This window comes from Callorhinus ursinus, unplaced genomic scaffold (assembly GCF_003265705.2).
Source record: "Callorhinus ursinus isolate GAN/ISIS: 27379988/994484 unplaced genomic scaffold, GSC_fseal_2.0 scaffold2, whole genome shotgun sequence".
NCBI classification, from domain to species: Eukaryota; Metazoa; Chordata; class Mammalia; order Carnivora; family Otariidae; genus Callorhinus; species Callorhinus ursinus.
Window position 1 is genome coordinate 34,298,766 of NW_027397064.1, and position 16,664 is coordinate 34,315,429.

A 16,664-nucleotide genomic window follows, 5' to 3' on the forward strand; every position below is an offset into this window, starting at 1 on the left:
AAAGTGACAGGAAGTAATAACCATACGATACCCTATGTAAAATGAGTCAGTGGTCTTAGTCTCACTCCTAATGATTTTGCTTTTGCTATCTCATATCTAGCACGTAAGACAGGTTAAAATGAGGCAGCACGCAGCCTAGCCTGAGTTGCTGCCCCTTCCTGCTGGGCAGGTTTCTTTGTAATGTAACCATATTGACAAATCATCAAGAAGCAGTTTCTCCTTTTGTCAGTTGGGGCATGTTTACTACAATTTCAGGGCTATCCACCAAATTCAAATGAAAAAAAATTAATGAAATATACACTACAATTACCATTTGAAAAAGTTATTATGCCAAGTAGTGATGAAATTAGATTTCTCAGCATCCCCAAGTGCTAAACTAAAGTAGGCAGTCAACACAATGATGTTTAAGCATCAAATTGAGCCCTTCATCTTCTGCCTTTTTTTCCTCAGCATAATCTCTAGCGATTACATTCTGTTGAGAGATTATCAGCAGAAATTCCCTCAAGATCTCAGTTTTTATATCAACCTGATAGTGAGAAATTGGGTTCTTTTTACTGTCCCTACAATTAATTATGTTAATGTTTCATGCCCTAAAATGACTTTTAAGGGAACCCTTAATTAGATATCCATGAAGTTTAATCACGGAGTTCATATGCAGTTCTTAAAATGTGAGATACCTTTACCCATCACTCATGTTTCTATGTGGCTTTTAAGCACATCTTTATCTATTGCAGAAATAGCAGTAGAAATAGTTACTTTGCCAGGTCATGACACAGCACCTTTGGAAGCTTGCATGTGAAGCAAATCAGGTTGACATATTAAAACTACTTCTCCAAACTCTCCCAGCCCTCTTACAAAGAGCACGTTGGGTTATAACAGGGTTCTTACAGCTGGAGAATGCTGGTACCTATGAAGAGTTCCTACCACTTTGCTGTAGAAACTGTTGAATCATGTTCCTTTCACAGGGCCAAGACCAGGGTGAGGCAAGCTGGTGCAGATTTTAAGGAGGCACACACTTTCAGAGCCACACTCCTGAAATTTTGCACATTAGTTGTTTGCTCGCCTTACTCTGGTCTCAGCTCTGATCTTTAAAAAAAAAAAAAAAGTCTCATTCACAGTTTTCTGCTGTGTCTGGTTTTTTTCCCCCATGCACTTAACAAGTTCTTGAGGCAGTTTGCAAAATATATAGTATTACATCACAGGTATGCAGAATTTGGACCTGAAGTCAGGAACTGGAAATAGTTGGTTGTTTTCTGCTTCATGGTTCAGCCTAGCACATTTTGCTGCTAATACCTTTCTAGTATTTAAGTGGAGAAATACAAGATTCGAGATTCATTTATCTTTTTGGCAAATACGGATGGCTTTTTCAGGTGCACGTTCCCATGTATGCATGTATGTATCTGTGTACATATTTGTATAAAATCATACCAAATTTCCACATTATTCTATAGCTATGTTTATCCCTTGTATCTTTAGTAAGGAGGGCAACAAGATTTTATAAAATCCACTCTTGTCTTGAGCCCTCCATAACAGAAGTTAAGAAGCTGTTCTGAAATAAAATTTTCATTACTGTTAATTACAGATTCAATCTTTACAAACACATCCATAGAAATGTGAGGGACATGCCCAGAGACAGCTGAAAATTGGTTCCCTTGAAAATAGTTTAGAATTTAGTGTATAGTTTTGAAATATACAAAAAGAAGCCGATCATTTTTACTTACCACATTCAAGGTATAAAATAATTAACCTTGAACTGTAACCAGATGCTTAGCACAAACCCTTTTCAGGGTTAGATGACCTCACCGTCAGGGAGTCACTGAAGCCCTTGACAAGTCTCCCTTGCAGTTAGCCTTTTATCCATTTCAGTGTTCTTGATTAGGTTATCTTGAATCATTAGGGGGTTTATTTATTTTAATAGACACTTATTGGATTCATGAAAAGAGAATTTGGTGACTAAGAAACAAGAGCTGAATATTATCTGGCTCATTTCACACTTCAGAAGAATCTCAACCAGCTGAAGAGAAATCCTTCGCAGTTACAAAAGTTTGTTTGGGGACTTTATGTGCTTCCATTTAGAAAGCGACTGTCTGTGGTTAATAATATGAATTTTCTTTTGAGGCACTCAGAAAACATTTCCTTGTGGTTACATATGCTGACATTTTCTGTATTGAGGATGTGGGTGAGTAAATGGCCTTTTACATCTCTGTGCAAGAAGCTTTGAGTCATTCTCCTGAAGAACTGTTCATTTGCTGACTTATTCATTCATTGGAGTTCCTAGAGGGGCCACGGGGGTGGAGGGTACTTACTATTTGTAGATTGAATTCACTTATCAGCTCTGTGTTAGGCACATTGAACAGCACAGTACTACAACATGACTGTGACAAGGCCTTGCCTTCAAGGCAAGTACAAATTACTTAACAGGGACGGTTATTTATTCCATCTGTCTCTTTGTAGATCAGACTAGGCTGTAAACTTGTGTTTGTTGCTAAGCAGATCCTGGTTTGTATTTATTCTGAAATATTAGAAAAACTAGGAAATTTGTCACCAACATAAACCTTAATTTTTTTAAGGAAAAAAAAAAAAAACATGGGAGAAGTTGGAGTCATTACCAGTGTCCTGGGGTAGGAAAACAAGTAACTTAGTACACACTAACATTTCAGTACCACGGACAGGAACCCTTGTCTTCCCGTTTGCTTCCCCTCCCCCTGTCACTTAAGGGTAAGGTTTGGAGTTTATGGGATTCAAAGCCATTTCTGTTGGGGTGCAAACTCAAACACTGGTCGTATTATTGTTTTGTGAAAGACCTCCCTGGTTATTTGGACATTCTCAGCCTTTGGTATGTAGTTTGGAGAATGACGCTCAGTTATTGTCTACCTGAAAATTTTAAACCTTTAACATTTTCTAGAACTGAAATAATGGGATATTACCCTTCCTGATTCATTTTGAATCTTGGAAAGCTGTAAAAAATTCTCATATGAATAACAACAACAACAAACACACAGAGAAAAGACAAGGGTTAAAATGATGAGAACAGTTTCTTTTTAAATGATTGATATAGCTTGGTGTTTACAAAATGTGTCATTTTTTTGTTAGAATGAAAACTCCTATTGGGTGAAGCATATGAAGTATGTACTCTACTATTACCAGGCCACTGTGGGTCCTGATTTTGCTGTGAAAGAAAAAAAAGATCTAGACTAGGATAAGTGGTGTTCTTGACTTTATCATAGTCTTCCCTAAGGACTTCTTGTTAGGAAGGAATGAGGGAGAAAGGAAGGGAAAGCAGAACAAAGAAAAAAGAAAGTTAATTCTTTGTCATATCATTTAGAAGCCTTCAATAGCTCCCATGGCCCATAGGATTAAGATGAAATTTCTTTGCATATTATTCTTTAAAATCTGACGCCACCTCTGTTTCTAGACTGCGTTAGCCCCACAAAGTTGCTTTACATTTCTGGGATGTGATAATTTTCTAAATCTCTGCATTTGTTGATAATGTTATCTCCGCTTGGAATGTGCTTCTGATCACTTCCCTGCCCCACCTGGTGAAATCCGTCTTTACCTTTAAGATCCACTTTATATGTCATTAGATCCACTTTATATGTCATTTTCTATGATGATATTCTTCCTGAGTTTCATAGTCAGAATACTTCCTTGCTGATGATCTCAACTAACCTTGTTGTAAAAATAATCAAGACAAACGACATATGTAACATACTAGCACATTGCATGGCATGTAGTAGATGGGTGCTCAACACAAGATTACAGACTAATTAATGTTCTGAGAGACCTGTCACTGTTTGCGTTTACATATTATATACAATGCATAAATATATAACGTAAATTGGATCACCCTGTTTCCTTTTATCATATTCATGTATTAGAGATGGGAAAACAAACCTCAGAACATTGACAGGGTTTCTTAGAAGCAGGGCCCCTCTCCAACTATAACATTCCAGTAGGCTAATTTCTATGCACTCAGATAATTTCAGTTCAATCTAATGAGCGTGTATTAAGCATCTTTGATGTGAAAGGAACCACAATGCTATGAAAATGCTAAAATGAGTAAGAAACCAAGCCTTCCCTCCACCCTCATCAAGAAGCTGACCGTTCTGATGGGGATGCACACATGCCCACTTAGAATAATAATCATCATCAAATTGTAGAAGAGTATAAGCGAAATGCTTTGGAGTCATACAGGAGTGAGCAAACAGTTCTTACAGGTCAGGTGAGGCCATGTCAGCTGAGCTTTGGAATATAGCTTCTCACAGGGGGATAGAAAGTTGAGTATGAGACCTTCCAGCCAAGGCAGTAACATGAGCAGTATTAGTTGTGCTCAAATACTTATAATTCACTTGGCTTCGGTTCTCCCATATTAAAACAGTTAAGCTGACCATATGACTATTCAACCAACCTTTGGTTAAAACTAAAGAGAAATACAGATGGGTAGATATATACCCCACATTTCGTGCATGGAGATGGAGATACCAACCATAGAGTCTGTGAGTAATTCACAATGGCTGGAGCACAGAGTCGATAGAGGAATTGATGGCAGACAAGGCCATGAAAGAAAAACAGGAGCAAATTGTGGTTCTTATTGTTGCCTTTCTTAATGCTTTTGAATTGGGAACGAAGGGGTATCTCATTTAGGTAAATCTTTAATAAAACTATCAACTCACTAAAAGATCAACTATGGGATTATCATTGGCCTTTTAAAAAGAAATAATGCCACATTTCTTCAAATCATAAGGAGTCCTAATATATTTGCAACACGATTTGTTTTGTAAATTTAGATTGACATACTTTTCAAGAACACATGGATTGTGTGTCGCCTCACCTTCATAGTTGGAAAGAGTGGTCAGAGTTGTTTTTTCGACCGTTGTTTAGGAGGCTGATTAGATGGTTAAATGAGATGTTTGTAGTTATTATTTACTTACGCACTGAATGCTTAAGGACTCTTTTAACCATCTATTGCAAGGATGCAACTTTAAACTTATATTCCTTCTCTGGGTTCAGATTTTTGAAGGCAAAAGAGTTTTAATCCTAAATTCCTTGGCATCATTACACTTAGACTCCATGTATATTTTTCTATGTAAGTTTGGTGTGCTTTGTACTTTTTAACATTTTTTATTTTTAACAAATTTCAGACTCACGGAAATGTTGCAAAATAGTAGTTTCCATATATCCCTCACCTAACTTCCTCTAATGTTAGCACCCTACATCACCATAGTGCAATTATCAAAACCAGGAAATTAACATTGTTTTAATGCTCTTAACTAAACTAAAAAGTTTATTCTAATTTCAGTAGTTTTTCCACTAATGAGCATTTTCTTTGCCAGGATCCCATCCAGAGACTGAACTGCATTTAGTTACTATTTCTCTTTAGTTTTCTGTAGTCTGTGACAATTCTTAGGTCTTTCCTTTTTCTTCCTTTTTTCTTTTCTTCTTCTTCTTCTTTTTCTTTTTAATGACAATTTGAAGAATACCGATACGTTATTTTGCTGAACATCTCTCAATTTGGGTTTGTCATGATTCAACTGACGTTGTGCATTTTTAGCAAGACTGCTGCAGATACTGGGTTGTGTTCTTTGCAGTGCCTCATACCACAGGCTTCATGATGTGCATATGTTCTCACTGGTGATGTTGCCCTTAATCTCTTGGTCAAGGTAGCTTCTTCTTTGTACTTTAACCCTGATGGCTAATTATTATCTATTTCTGACGGATAACAAGGTAACAGATCATGGAATGTAGAGTTGGAAAGGGAACTTAGAGACCATCTTTTGTAAACTCCTCCTTTTACCGTTATATCCCAGAAGCTGTAAGAGGGTAGCAAAGTGCCCAAAGGCAACCCAGTCACTTAATGTCAGGGTTCCAAGTTGAATACTCTGAGCTTCCTAGCTATAATTCACTTAGCCTCAGTTTTACCATACTAGAAGGGCTAAACTGACTATATGAATGTTCAGCTAACCTTTGGTCAAAACTTACAGCCAGCCTAAAAGAGAAATCACAGAGAGGTATGCACCCCACAGTTCATGGTGCCTGCTCACAGAGCTGACCAAGGCTGGAAATCAGATAAACTTCTGTATCAGCATTTCTGAAACGAAAATAATTCTCCTGGAATTCTCCACATAACACACAGGGAACAACAACAAAAAACCTACTTGAGATTTTTAACAGAAAAAGGAGATTTGTTTATTAATAATTCATGAGTTCCCATTGAACATGCACGACAGAAACAGTGCTATTCAATAGAGAATACTGTCATCTGTCACTGTTTTATTTGACATTTACACTTTTTTTTTCCTGATACTGCAAAACTTTCTTGGACGGCATGCAAAAATTATATAAATGAAAAAAATCCCAGTGTGGAGACTCTTTATCTCCTCTGTGGTGGGTTCGCTCACAGTTACATACGTGTGTGCTCATGCAGCAGCATGGCACTTTCTCACACATTCATTAGCCACCAAACAAGCTAATAAGAGACCCCATTGAGAAAACAGAGATAAGCATCCCACATGGGCTGGTGGAAGCATCATGTGAACAAAAAGATGGAGGGTGAGGCAGGAAGTGGGGTGGAAGAATACATTTCCGGAAGGTAAGCATTCAGATACGTGAAACGAGCCGCGAGTCAGAGCAAAAGGAATGTAAATTATGGTCGCCATGAAGAAAACGGACAAACATACATCTCCATTTCTGATGCAAAATAAATGTTTAGAAATGGCATCACGGGAGTGCCACTCGTAGGGAATATCGGCCTTTAGTGGAAGAGCAAGTTAGAGTTAGGAGCACCTTGTAATTTTGTGCTACCGTAAGGCTCTTGACAATCTTTCTGCTCTGTAGGTTAGTTATTATTTATAAAAATCACAGAACCAGCTGATACATTCATAAGCTAATTATTGAAGCAGCTGGGTACACATGGTGCAATATGTCCAAGGCTGTGAAGTATCACAGATTTCTTGGGGCCTGCTGTGGTGGGGGTGCACTGTTGAAGGCTCCATCCCTTAATCTGATCAGCCAAGCAAACACTTTGTGGGGAAACTAGATTAATAACCCTCTAAATACCATGAATGTGCTTTATCTTCAAAACCGGGTTCCCTTAAACATGCTATTAGCTCAGCACCATCAGGGATTTGAGGAAGTTCTCTGGTGCCCAAAGAACAGGGTCTTGCTGGCTACCTCCCTGTGCCAGAAATTAATTTGGTTTGCTTATGTCTGCACACATGATCACACTTGTGTCTAATCTGCTCCCTAATAGCTTCAAGGTCAGGACCTTGCATGTCAGTGGGCAAATTGAGCACCACACTTCTTAAAGACTGATGGCAGACAGCACACAGTCCATAACGAGGCCTGTAGTTTGTCCTAAGTGATTGTAATGAGTGCAGATTATAACAGCGCATATAAATCAAATGCGGCCATGAATGTTGTGCAAGACATTCCGCGTCTCGTAAGTGGAGATACCACTCAGCTGTCACCTGTCCCCTTTCAAGCTGCAGCTTCCCACAATGCAGTTCACTCCTCAAGCGGAACAGCAGGTGCTGTCCTCCTGAAGGTCTGGGTATCTCAGAACTTCGTCTTTTAACAGATGTAGGTTTTTGTTTTTATTTTCTGTTAAATGATTGGCCTCTATGCTATAGCTTCCCCTGGGAGATGTTAAACATACCTGTTTGAAACATTTGAAAGAGTTCAGTTGGAGACTTATTCAGATCTTTGAAAAGACAGAGAAAGAGGAGCTTATTTTTCCACAGATGGTTTATTTTCCATTTCAAGAATTCTTTCCTTTGTACAGAGAAACCCTTGAGGAAACACGTTGGGACTAGATTTTTTTTTAATATAATTTATTTTCTGATAGGGCTAAAAAACGTAATTGTCTTCAATTTTCATATATGTTGCACCTTGAAAATCAGCATTTACCTGTCTCTCAATTGACTTGAAAAAAAAAAGTCTGTGAAAATACTTGGAAAAACATTTCCAAGCAAATGATTCGATATCTTGTTTTCATTCTTCCTAACCCTCTAACTCTCCCCAGCTCCCAGTTTATTGCAAGAAAAGATCAGGTCTGCGCAAATGTGGCCTCTCACTTGTAAAAACAAGGCAGTGTTGTGTTACAGATTAGTTTATAAATCCCCAGTGGCTTCACAGTTCAGTGCCTACAGCTGCTGCAGATGGGCCTGGGTTTTTGTCTCTTCGCGGTGCTGCAGCCGGCAGTTGAAGGAGAAAATGGAATGATCAGGTTATTAACATGGAGGCCGCGAGGAAGAGGCTGCACAATGAGAACAGCTGGTGTTGCTGTCTTGGCTGATGCAGCGGAGATAATCAAATCTTGCCCTTTTTTTTTGGGTAAAGGCAGAAGACACAGTGGAGAGTTAGACAAACAACGGCTTATGATATTATATGGGGTTTTTATGATGCATGTCAGGAACTTTCATTGGCTTACAAATTATGATATAAAAATTTGTTGAGATTTGGGATTTAATTTTTTCAAAGTTATTTGTGTTTATTTCTGCACCTTTTTAGAAAAATTCTTACTCTTTTGCGAGAGGCGTGATGTGGGACAGTTCTTGTTTTTAAAATGAGCGATGTAGCTTGGAAGTGATGGGTTAGAAAGCTACTGGGTAAAATATTTTGACATGAGTCAGTGAGCGATGTTGACAGCATCCTCTGTATTATTTTCATATAATCCATCATTATTTGCATTACATTTTCTTTCTCGTGCAGTTTCAAGCGAGAGAACATCCGGATGCCAGAATTGGGAGACACATTTGCAGGTGTGACCCGGCCAACTGCCTACCTTCCTGCAGGTGTGGCTGTGGCGGGAAGGGGATCGTTAAGAGGGCCTAGAGCCCAAGGCATTCACAGATGGAGCAAATATACAACTTTTTCATTCTAGCTAAGGTGGTGGTTTTTATTTTGTGGAGTTACTGAAAATTCTAAGACTATTTCCTTTCTAGAGAGTTCAGTGCTGTTTACACTCAGACATTTTTTTTTTAAAGATATTATTTATTTATTTGACGGAGAGAGACAGTGAGAGCAGGAACACAAGCAGGGGGAGTGGGAGAGGGAGAAGCAGGCTTCCTGCCGAGCGGGGAGCCCAATGTGGGACTCGATCCCAGGACCCTGGGATCATGACCTGAGCCGAAGGTAGACTCTTAACGACTGAGCCACCCAGGCGCCCTACACTCAGACATGTTTTGTTCCTTAGAATTTACTATGTTGTAATACGTATTTGTTCATTTTCACTCTTCTCTTAGGATGGAAACTATCCAACTGGGTAATTTTTAAAAAATTGTAGCTGAGCAACATGAATTACTTTCTTTTCAGAGAATTAGATAACTGTCACCTTGCTTGAGTATCTTTTACAAAGGACCTGTAAATGCATTGAGAATATATTCAGTAGGAAAGGTGATAAGGCGATTAACAAGCATGAAGACTCTTGGCTATTGGTGTAACCACCTCTGTGGTCATTGGTTGGTTTTTCAAAGTTGTCAGCTGTTGCAGTATCTTCCTGGGTGGGTAGGAACAATTTTGACAGGAAAAATAAGCTACACTGGGATGGCATTACACTGCAGTCCAGCCATCCTCTGCTGCTCTGCACCCTACAGATTAACCCAGGTGACCTTCTCTCTCTCTTTCTCTCTCTCTAGGGCTGGTTGTGCGAACTGCTCCGCTGGAAGGAGAACCCCAGCCCAGAGAACCGCACCCTCTGGGAGAACCTCTGTACCATCCGTCGCTTCCTGAACCTTCCCCAGCATGAGAGGGATGTGATCTACGAGGAAGAGTCGAGACATCACCACAGTGAGCGCATGCAGCATGTGGTCCAGCTTCCCCCTGAGCCAGTGCAGGTCAGCGTCCCCTTCTTCCCCTAACCTGGGCAGGGCTATTGGTGCCAGCAACTGTCAGGGGTCAAAGGGGGACACCACACCACTTCCCATTGAAAGGTGTCTCATGCCGTGTCTCCAAGGACAGAGGCCCCTGTTCTCATGGTACAGTGTATATGTGTGTGTGTGTGTGTGTGTGTGTGTGCGCGTGTGTGCACACACACGCACATGCTCACACAAGGAGAAAAATGAGTGAGAAATCGAATCCAAAGGCGGCTGCTTTCCTGAGTGTGTTTTACTTGTGGGACTGTGAAGCCAGAGCACTTGTGGAGAATTAAATCTCCCAGTCAGAAAACACAGTTCATAGTTTCCACCATTTTCTAAAGAAAAAACTCTGAAGTAGCTAATAAATTAATCTAAAATCCCTCAAGGAAAGTTTGACTAGGCTGAGGAAAAGAAATATTCACATGAGCTAGAGAATACCATTGAACTCAACTGAACTTTGAGAGAAATTATGATAGATTCTTAGAATTTTAAGATGAGTTTTTGCTGTTTTTGGTTTCCTCTCTTTTAGAAATCTGTGTTCATTTGCGTTGCATGTTTTGTTTGGTTAGTATTTGCTCTCATTGAGAGAAATAATATTTCTTTCTAAAAACAATTGAGTTTAGCTTCTGAGTCTTGCAGCAGTCTAAAATCAGTGACTTTCAGGAAGAAATATTAACTAGGCTAATACCCCAAATTTTGACCCCTTAGAGTTTGCCCATAAATTTTTTGATAGGTTTTGAGATTTGTCCTACTGTCCAATACCAGCAGTCCCAACTCCCACCAAAGAGGACCTTGCAGGGCTTCTGTCTGACCCTCCTTTTGTGTAGCAAGAAGGAAAGAGGAATGCATGCATGTGTGCATGTGGATGAAGAAGGGAAGGAAGATGAGAATGAAGGAAGGGTGGGGTGCATTTCTTGATCAAGATATCAAAGGAGACAGTGGTGAAGGACTTGGCAAAATGTTCTACCCTGAGGTTTCCTTGTCTCCTTTCACCTCGATCTCATCCCACATGCCTGGGGGAGAAGCCAGAAGTCAACGGGTCCATTATATCACTTATCATCCAAATATTGACATCTCAGTCAGTGCCTTCATGCTGTCATTGGTCAGTTTCCAAAGTCACAGAGTGAATTGCCCAAATGATTAGACTCATGAATTCATACAGCTAGAAGCAGTCTCTTAATATAGTCACAGTGAACTCAGAACAGGTGGGTGATAAGAGTATACAGCTAAGTGGTGGAGCCCCCTGTCCTGGGCCTGGACTCGTGGTAGGGGTAACCCCTTCCCCGGAGGTGAGCCCCAGGGCTTACCCTTCATGACCCACCTTCCCCCTTCTGTCTCCTGTCCTTTCCTGGCTGGGGCCTCATCCAAACACCTACAGATAATTGGACAAACATGCTAAGAGCAGTGTTTTTCAGATTTTGAGATTTAGTAGAAATTAAAGAGGGAGCTGATACAGGTGTATCGACCTTTTCTTTTGGAGAATACATTGATTTGAAAAATTCAAGGGAAGCTCCAATTTATTATCCATATCATTTCATAAAACAAAATACTCTTTAATATCAACAAGTTAATGGAAAGGATAGCCTCAGACAAAAGATCTTACAAACTATATAAATTCAGTCACATGAGAAACTCACTGTCACCCTTATTTTTCTTGTTTTGATGTGAAATAGTCAAAATGTCTGTGTTGAAGCAACACAGGCCGAGAACTAGCTTCAGGGAACCACCAACTTTGTATGGACTTCTCATTTAGGGTCCATCTTAGTTAGTTCAGCCTAGCTGAAGTGAAAATAGAAAGGGAGTGAAAAACCGATTTATTGTAGACATTTAGTGCATCCAGTTTTTATCATAAGATGATGACAAAGTTGGAAATGTAGAGAAGTTTGAGATAAAATACTAAAACCATTATAATTAAGGACTTCCCTTCATTTAGATGATGGTTCCTATACATTTCTTTCTCCATTCTTCATCCAGAAGTTCTCATCTCTATGAGGTTCCTATGTTTAGATAGCTAAGAGGATATTCAATATATAATATTCTAACTGACCAGTTTGAGTAAAGTAAATCATAGAAGCAGACCGCCAATTGATTTATGCGTTTTATTATCTTTTATGTTAGTATGTCAGAACTGGAGTGTGCCAACAATATTTAATGGCTAAGAAAGAGTCAGCCTATAATTTTCCTTTTTCAGTTTTAAGCACTTCATGGCTATTAACATTAACTTCTGATATCACTAAGAGAATTCACTTATTTAATAAAAGGTTATTCCTATCACTCAGATCTTAGCCAAAGAGTTTACAAATAAGGTAATTTTTTCTACATTGACTTTGCCTTCGCCATTGACCTTGATCCCATAAGTACTGTGAAATTCTTCAATATGTTACTTTTTTTTTTTTTTTTTTTTTTTTTTTTTTTTACATTGCGCCAGTTTCTCAGTGACACTGCTTTGAAATGCTGCATTTGTTTGTCAGCAAAATACAAAACTTTGGGTTAATTTTATAGTATAGTCATGATATAAAAAGGGAAGAAAAATAAATGGAACTAGCTGGCAGAACTCTTGAGATTGGAGACTACAGTTGGCATAGCCTCTGTGACTTAGGGAGGACTGTATTTTAATAAAAGATCCCAAACTACTAAAAAATGTCTATAATTGTGCGAAAGTTAAGTCACTGGACTCAGAGTTAGGATTCATTTGTGCCCTTATATCAACTAAAATTTTAGGAAGATGCAATTATTTACATGTTGTAGGAATTTTATGTAGGGTCATACTAGTTTGGGGTTGTTACATTTTGTCTAGTTAGGCAGAAAATGCACCATTATCAAGTTGTTAAGTAAGAGTTGAAATCGGCGATTATGAAGAGCTTCTGATATATGTAGCATTTTGAAAATCATGCAGAAGTCCGCTCCATTTGTGGTTATGGAAGGGTGCCATTTAAATTTCTTTAAGTAGTTAGGGTATACTATTCCTCAGTCTTTCTTATATGGTAAAGATATGAAGCGTTGTGCATAACTACGCACCAGATTAGTCTGTTGAATTAGGCCCCCACTGATGTACTAGATAAAGGAAGGAGCTTCACAGCACCCCTGCCCCATTCAGTGTTTTCTGTGATGTGAGAAGTCCCTTAGAATCTGAGCCTCTTTCCTTAAGGAAGAGAGGAAATTTTTCCTGCCATTTGTTTGCAAATAGTTTACATATTGATAGTGTTACATTGCCTGCAGGTGTGTTTCTTTTTTTTTTTTTTAAGATTTTATTTATTTATTTGACAGAGAGAGACAGCGAGAGAGGGGACACAAGCAGGGGGAGTGGGAGAGGGAGAAGCAGGCTTCCCGCAGAGCAGGGAGCCCGAAGCGGGGCTCCATCCCAGGACCCTGGGATCATGACCTGAGCCGAAGGCAGACGCTTAACCGACTGAGCCACCCAGGTGCCCCTGTGTTTCTTTTTCTTAAGCCACAAAGGGTTTTAAAAATTAAAGCCCACCCTTCAAAATGAGGAGATCTGACATCAAATCCCAATTTTGTGTAACAATGCAGAAAATCAGATCTGACCCACTCGTCCACATGGCTGGAACTGATACTCAGTATTCGCCATGCTGCTGCAAGATCCTCATTGCCCACATCCTGTCCATTTCATTCATTTAGACCTTGTCGTGTCGTTCTGCCCCCCCAAAGGCTGCCTTGCCCCATGAGTCCAGCTCTACACCTGAGGGTGCCTTTGCCCATGGTTCTGATTTCTTCATGGTCGCCATTATGTGCCATTTATTTTTATAATTCTCATATGTAACAGAATCTTTTACATGCTTACTGAGAGATGCATATTTGATGGACTGCCCCTTCAGAGATGAAGCTAGGTTATAGTTGAGACAAATTTTAGGCTTGGGGCCACTTGCGAGGCGCTATCAGCCCTGACACTGTGGTCCGGGAAGAGTGAGGTGTTTCCTCCTTAGGAATCCAGACCTCTCCAGGTGAGGCCCAGCTGTCATATTGAGTTACCTGCTCTCTCCAGTTTTCTTTCCAGTATTCTAAGTCTGTTTAGAAACTCTCATCGAAATCCCTGCTGTGTAGGGGCGCCTGGCTGGCTCAGTCTGGAGCATATGACTCTTGATCTCAGGGTCATGAGTTCGAGCCCCACAGTGGATGTAGAGATTACTTAAAAAAAAAAAAAAAAAAAAAAATCCCTGCTGTGTAGAAGGTGACTTTCCAGGCTCTGAACACACATTATAAACTAGATCCGTCTTTACCATGGCCCTCAGTGGGGGGTAATAATTGCCTTAGGGAGTGAAAATGGATTCTTGGGGAGCATAAATGTCTCACTTTACAATGGTTTGTGGCCTTTCAAAAGGACACGGTACATGAAGAGATATTCAGTATCTCTGGTATTAAAATTTAATGAAGCAAGGGAGATGATTAGGGGGGGAAATGCCTAAAAAGTTTCCTTCAGAGGTTGATAATGAAAAAATAAATACTGATGTACATAATGTTTTCAGTCCTTGTATAGATAGCACAAAGAAGGCCAACACAGGTGAGATGACATGGGAAACTAAAACATTCCATGAAAAAGATGAAATAAATTCCACTTTTTCATGCCAGAAGGTCAGAGACAAAATTATTTCTCGTGATTATAGTGATTTTCCCCCCTAGTGGTTATTACGACCTGAGGCCCTATAGTGAATGGATATCCTCGACTTAAAATCAAAACTGGTTAACTCAGGATATTCATTATTACCAACTCCATTTTACAGTTGGAAAGACTGGAGCAGAGACATTGAGCCTCGCTTGAAGCCAGAATCGCCTGCTGAATGAAAACACAGGCATGTTTGGCGTCCAGTCTTTCCTCTGAACGCACTCCCCTTTTAATGCAGAGAGAAGAAAGGACATTGCTCATGCTATGACTAGGTCACTGAGTGGGGTTGATTGGGGAGCATTTGCCAAATTGTTCCTGTCTGTGTCGTTTGTGCTTTATTGCTTTATTATATTTCCACCACAGTGTTTCCATGGCTTATTTTGTAAGTTCAGGAATTCTGAGCTTGCTGCTGTGTGGTTTCCTGACAAGTACTTGTTTTAAAATTCCATGCCGTACACTGAGTAAGAACGTGAGACCTGGTGGGTGACAGCTGACACCAGCATTGTACCTCTGCTCGTCTGGATCGCTGCCCACTCCAGGGAATTCTCAGCATGTTCGAAGCCAACAATTCCTTGTCACTGGTATCAACCAGTGGTTCTCAACCAGGGGTGACTTTGCCCTTCATGGGAAATTTGGCAGTGTCTGGAGACATTTTCAGTTATTATAACTTAGAGATGCTACTGGTATCTACTGGGTGGGGGCCGGGAATGCTACCATATAGGCTGCAGTGCACAGGACAGCTCCTAAAAAAAATGACCTGTCAGCAATGTTAATAATGCTGAAGTAGAGACACTCTGGAGTAGAAATACCATTAACTGCCTAGCAGCGTAAGATAAAAAAAGAAAAAAGAAGTTATAAGTACGTATGAGACTGATTCTGTTTTTCCCATATAAAATTTGGGTATAATAATAACAATGAGGATGATGATGGTGTTGGTAATAGTTCTTCTTCCTTGGCAGCAGTTAGGCTTTTTGGGTACGAGGCTCTCAAAATGTGAGATTTTTATATGTCTTATCTTCTTTAAACCTTATGAAAAACCAAATAGGAGGGTGGTTTTTTATATACTCTCACATGTGAAAAACTGAAGCCTAGAGAAGTAACTTGCTCCAAGTGAGACCTTAGATCCACATCTGTGTATCTCTAGAGTCTGATTTTTATCTGTGTGATGGAAAGAACTGCCCACGTACAGCAGCTAGCATTCCCTGAACACTTCACTATTAGCCGTCTGGTGCTATACAAAGCTGTTTATGCACGTCATTTAATTTGTAATCATTCTACTGAATAGATTTAGTTTTGTGAGCTTTCTTCTTTACAGGATACTTAACGCAGTGAAACCTATAACTTACTGGTGTGATGTCAAAGAACTGATGTGACTGAACTTACCACTTTTCATTAAGCTGTTTTTGAGATAGCTTTAAAATGTGACTCACTGCTAATGTTTAAGCATACTTGAAACCTATCTTTAAACTGTGCGAATATCAATCACACCTTTCTACTCCATCTATAGAGGCTATATCTTGCTTTCTGAATTTGCTTCCAAAAGAACAACTTCTAAGAAAATAAATAGGCTAATTAATCAGTTAGGGATGTTTGCAAATCTCTAACCAGGTTACTGGAATTTCTCCCCTCTTGGGCTCATTACAAGCTCCTATCCAAAGTGTACTGTCTAAGGTCGCTCTAGAGTGTCGAAACCCTATTCTAGTCCTGAGGAGAGACGTAAATGAACACTTCATTTTTAATAACATATTGCAGCAGTTGGTTTATAAGTCCTCACTTGGGAAAACTTTGAGAGTCCCTGACCATCCATGAGGAGCCACTTTTTCATATTAACATTAGGTCATCCTGCATGTATTTATTCAACTTGAAGAACAGTCTTCATTTCTAATGTTATCGGTCAGCTTTTCACCATATTCAAAGTTTTCAATTTGTCATTCAAGAATAAAGAGGTTTGGAGGTCATTTGCAACCTTTTTTTTTTTTTAATTCTAGAAGAAAGGACATTTCCATCTTGGGACTATTTCTTCCAAAATATGGTGAACAGGTTTTTTTCAATGATGATGTCAGAAAGTTGAAGGAGCTCATTAAGAGTAGCTAAACTAGTAGATTAGACATTAGCTACGGCTTTGTTCTTTTCTAGAGATTTAGGCAGGTTGCTTGCCTACATTTTAAAAGTTTCTTAAAGTTTTGGCA

The 16,664-nt window shown here is 39.5% G+C and overlaps 1 protein-coding gene across 10 annotated transcripts in view; it reads left to right on the forward strand.

Annotated features, from left to right (window-relative positions):
• The window catches only part of SATB2 (SATB homeobox 2), a 252,709-nt gene that overhangs the window by 204,985 nt on the left and 31,060 nt on the right, over positions 1-16,664 (forward strand). For all 10 annotated transcript variants that reach the window (XM_073880632.1, XM_073880639.1, XM_073880605.1 and 7 more), the window contains one exon: positions 9,636-9,833. In XM_073880632.1, the coding sequence (XP_073736733.1) occupies positions 9,636-9,833 (198 nt within the window). The remainder of the gene's footprint in view (positions 1-9,635; positions 9,834-16,664) is intronic.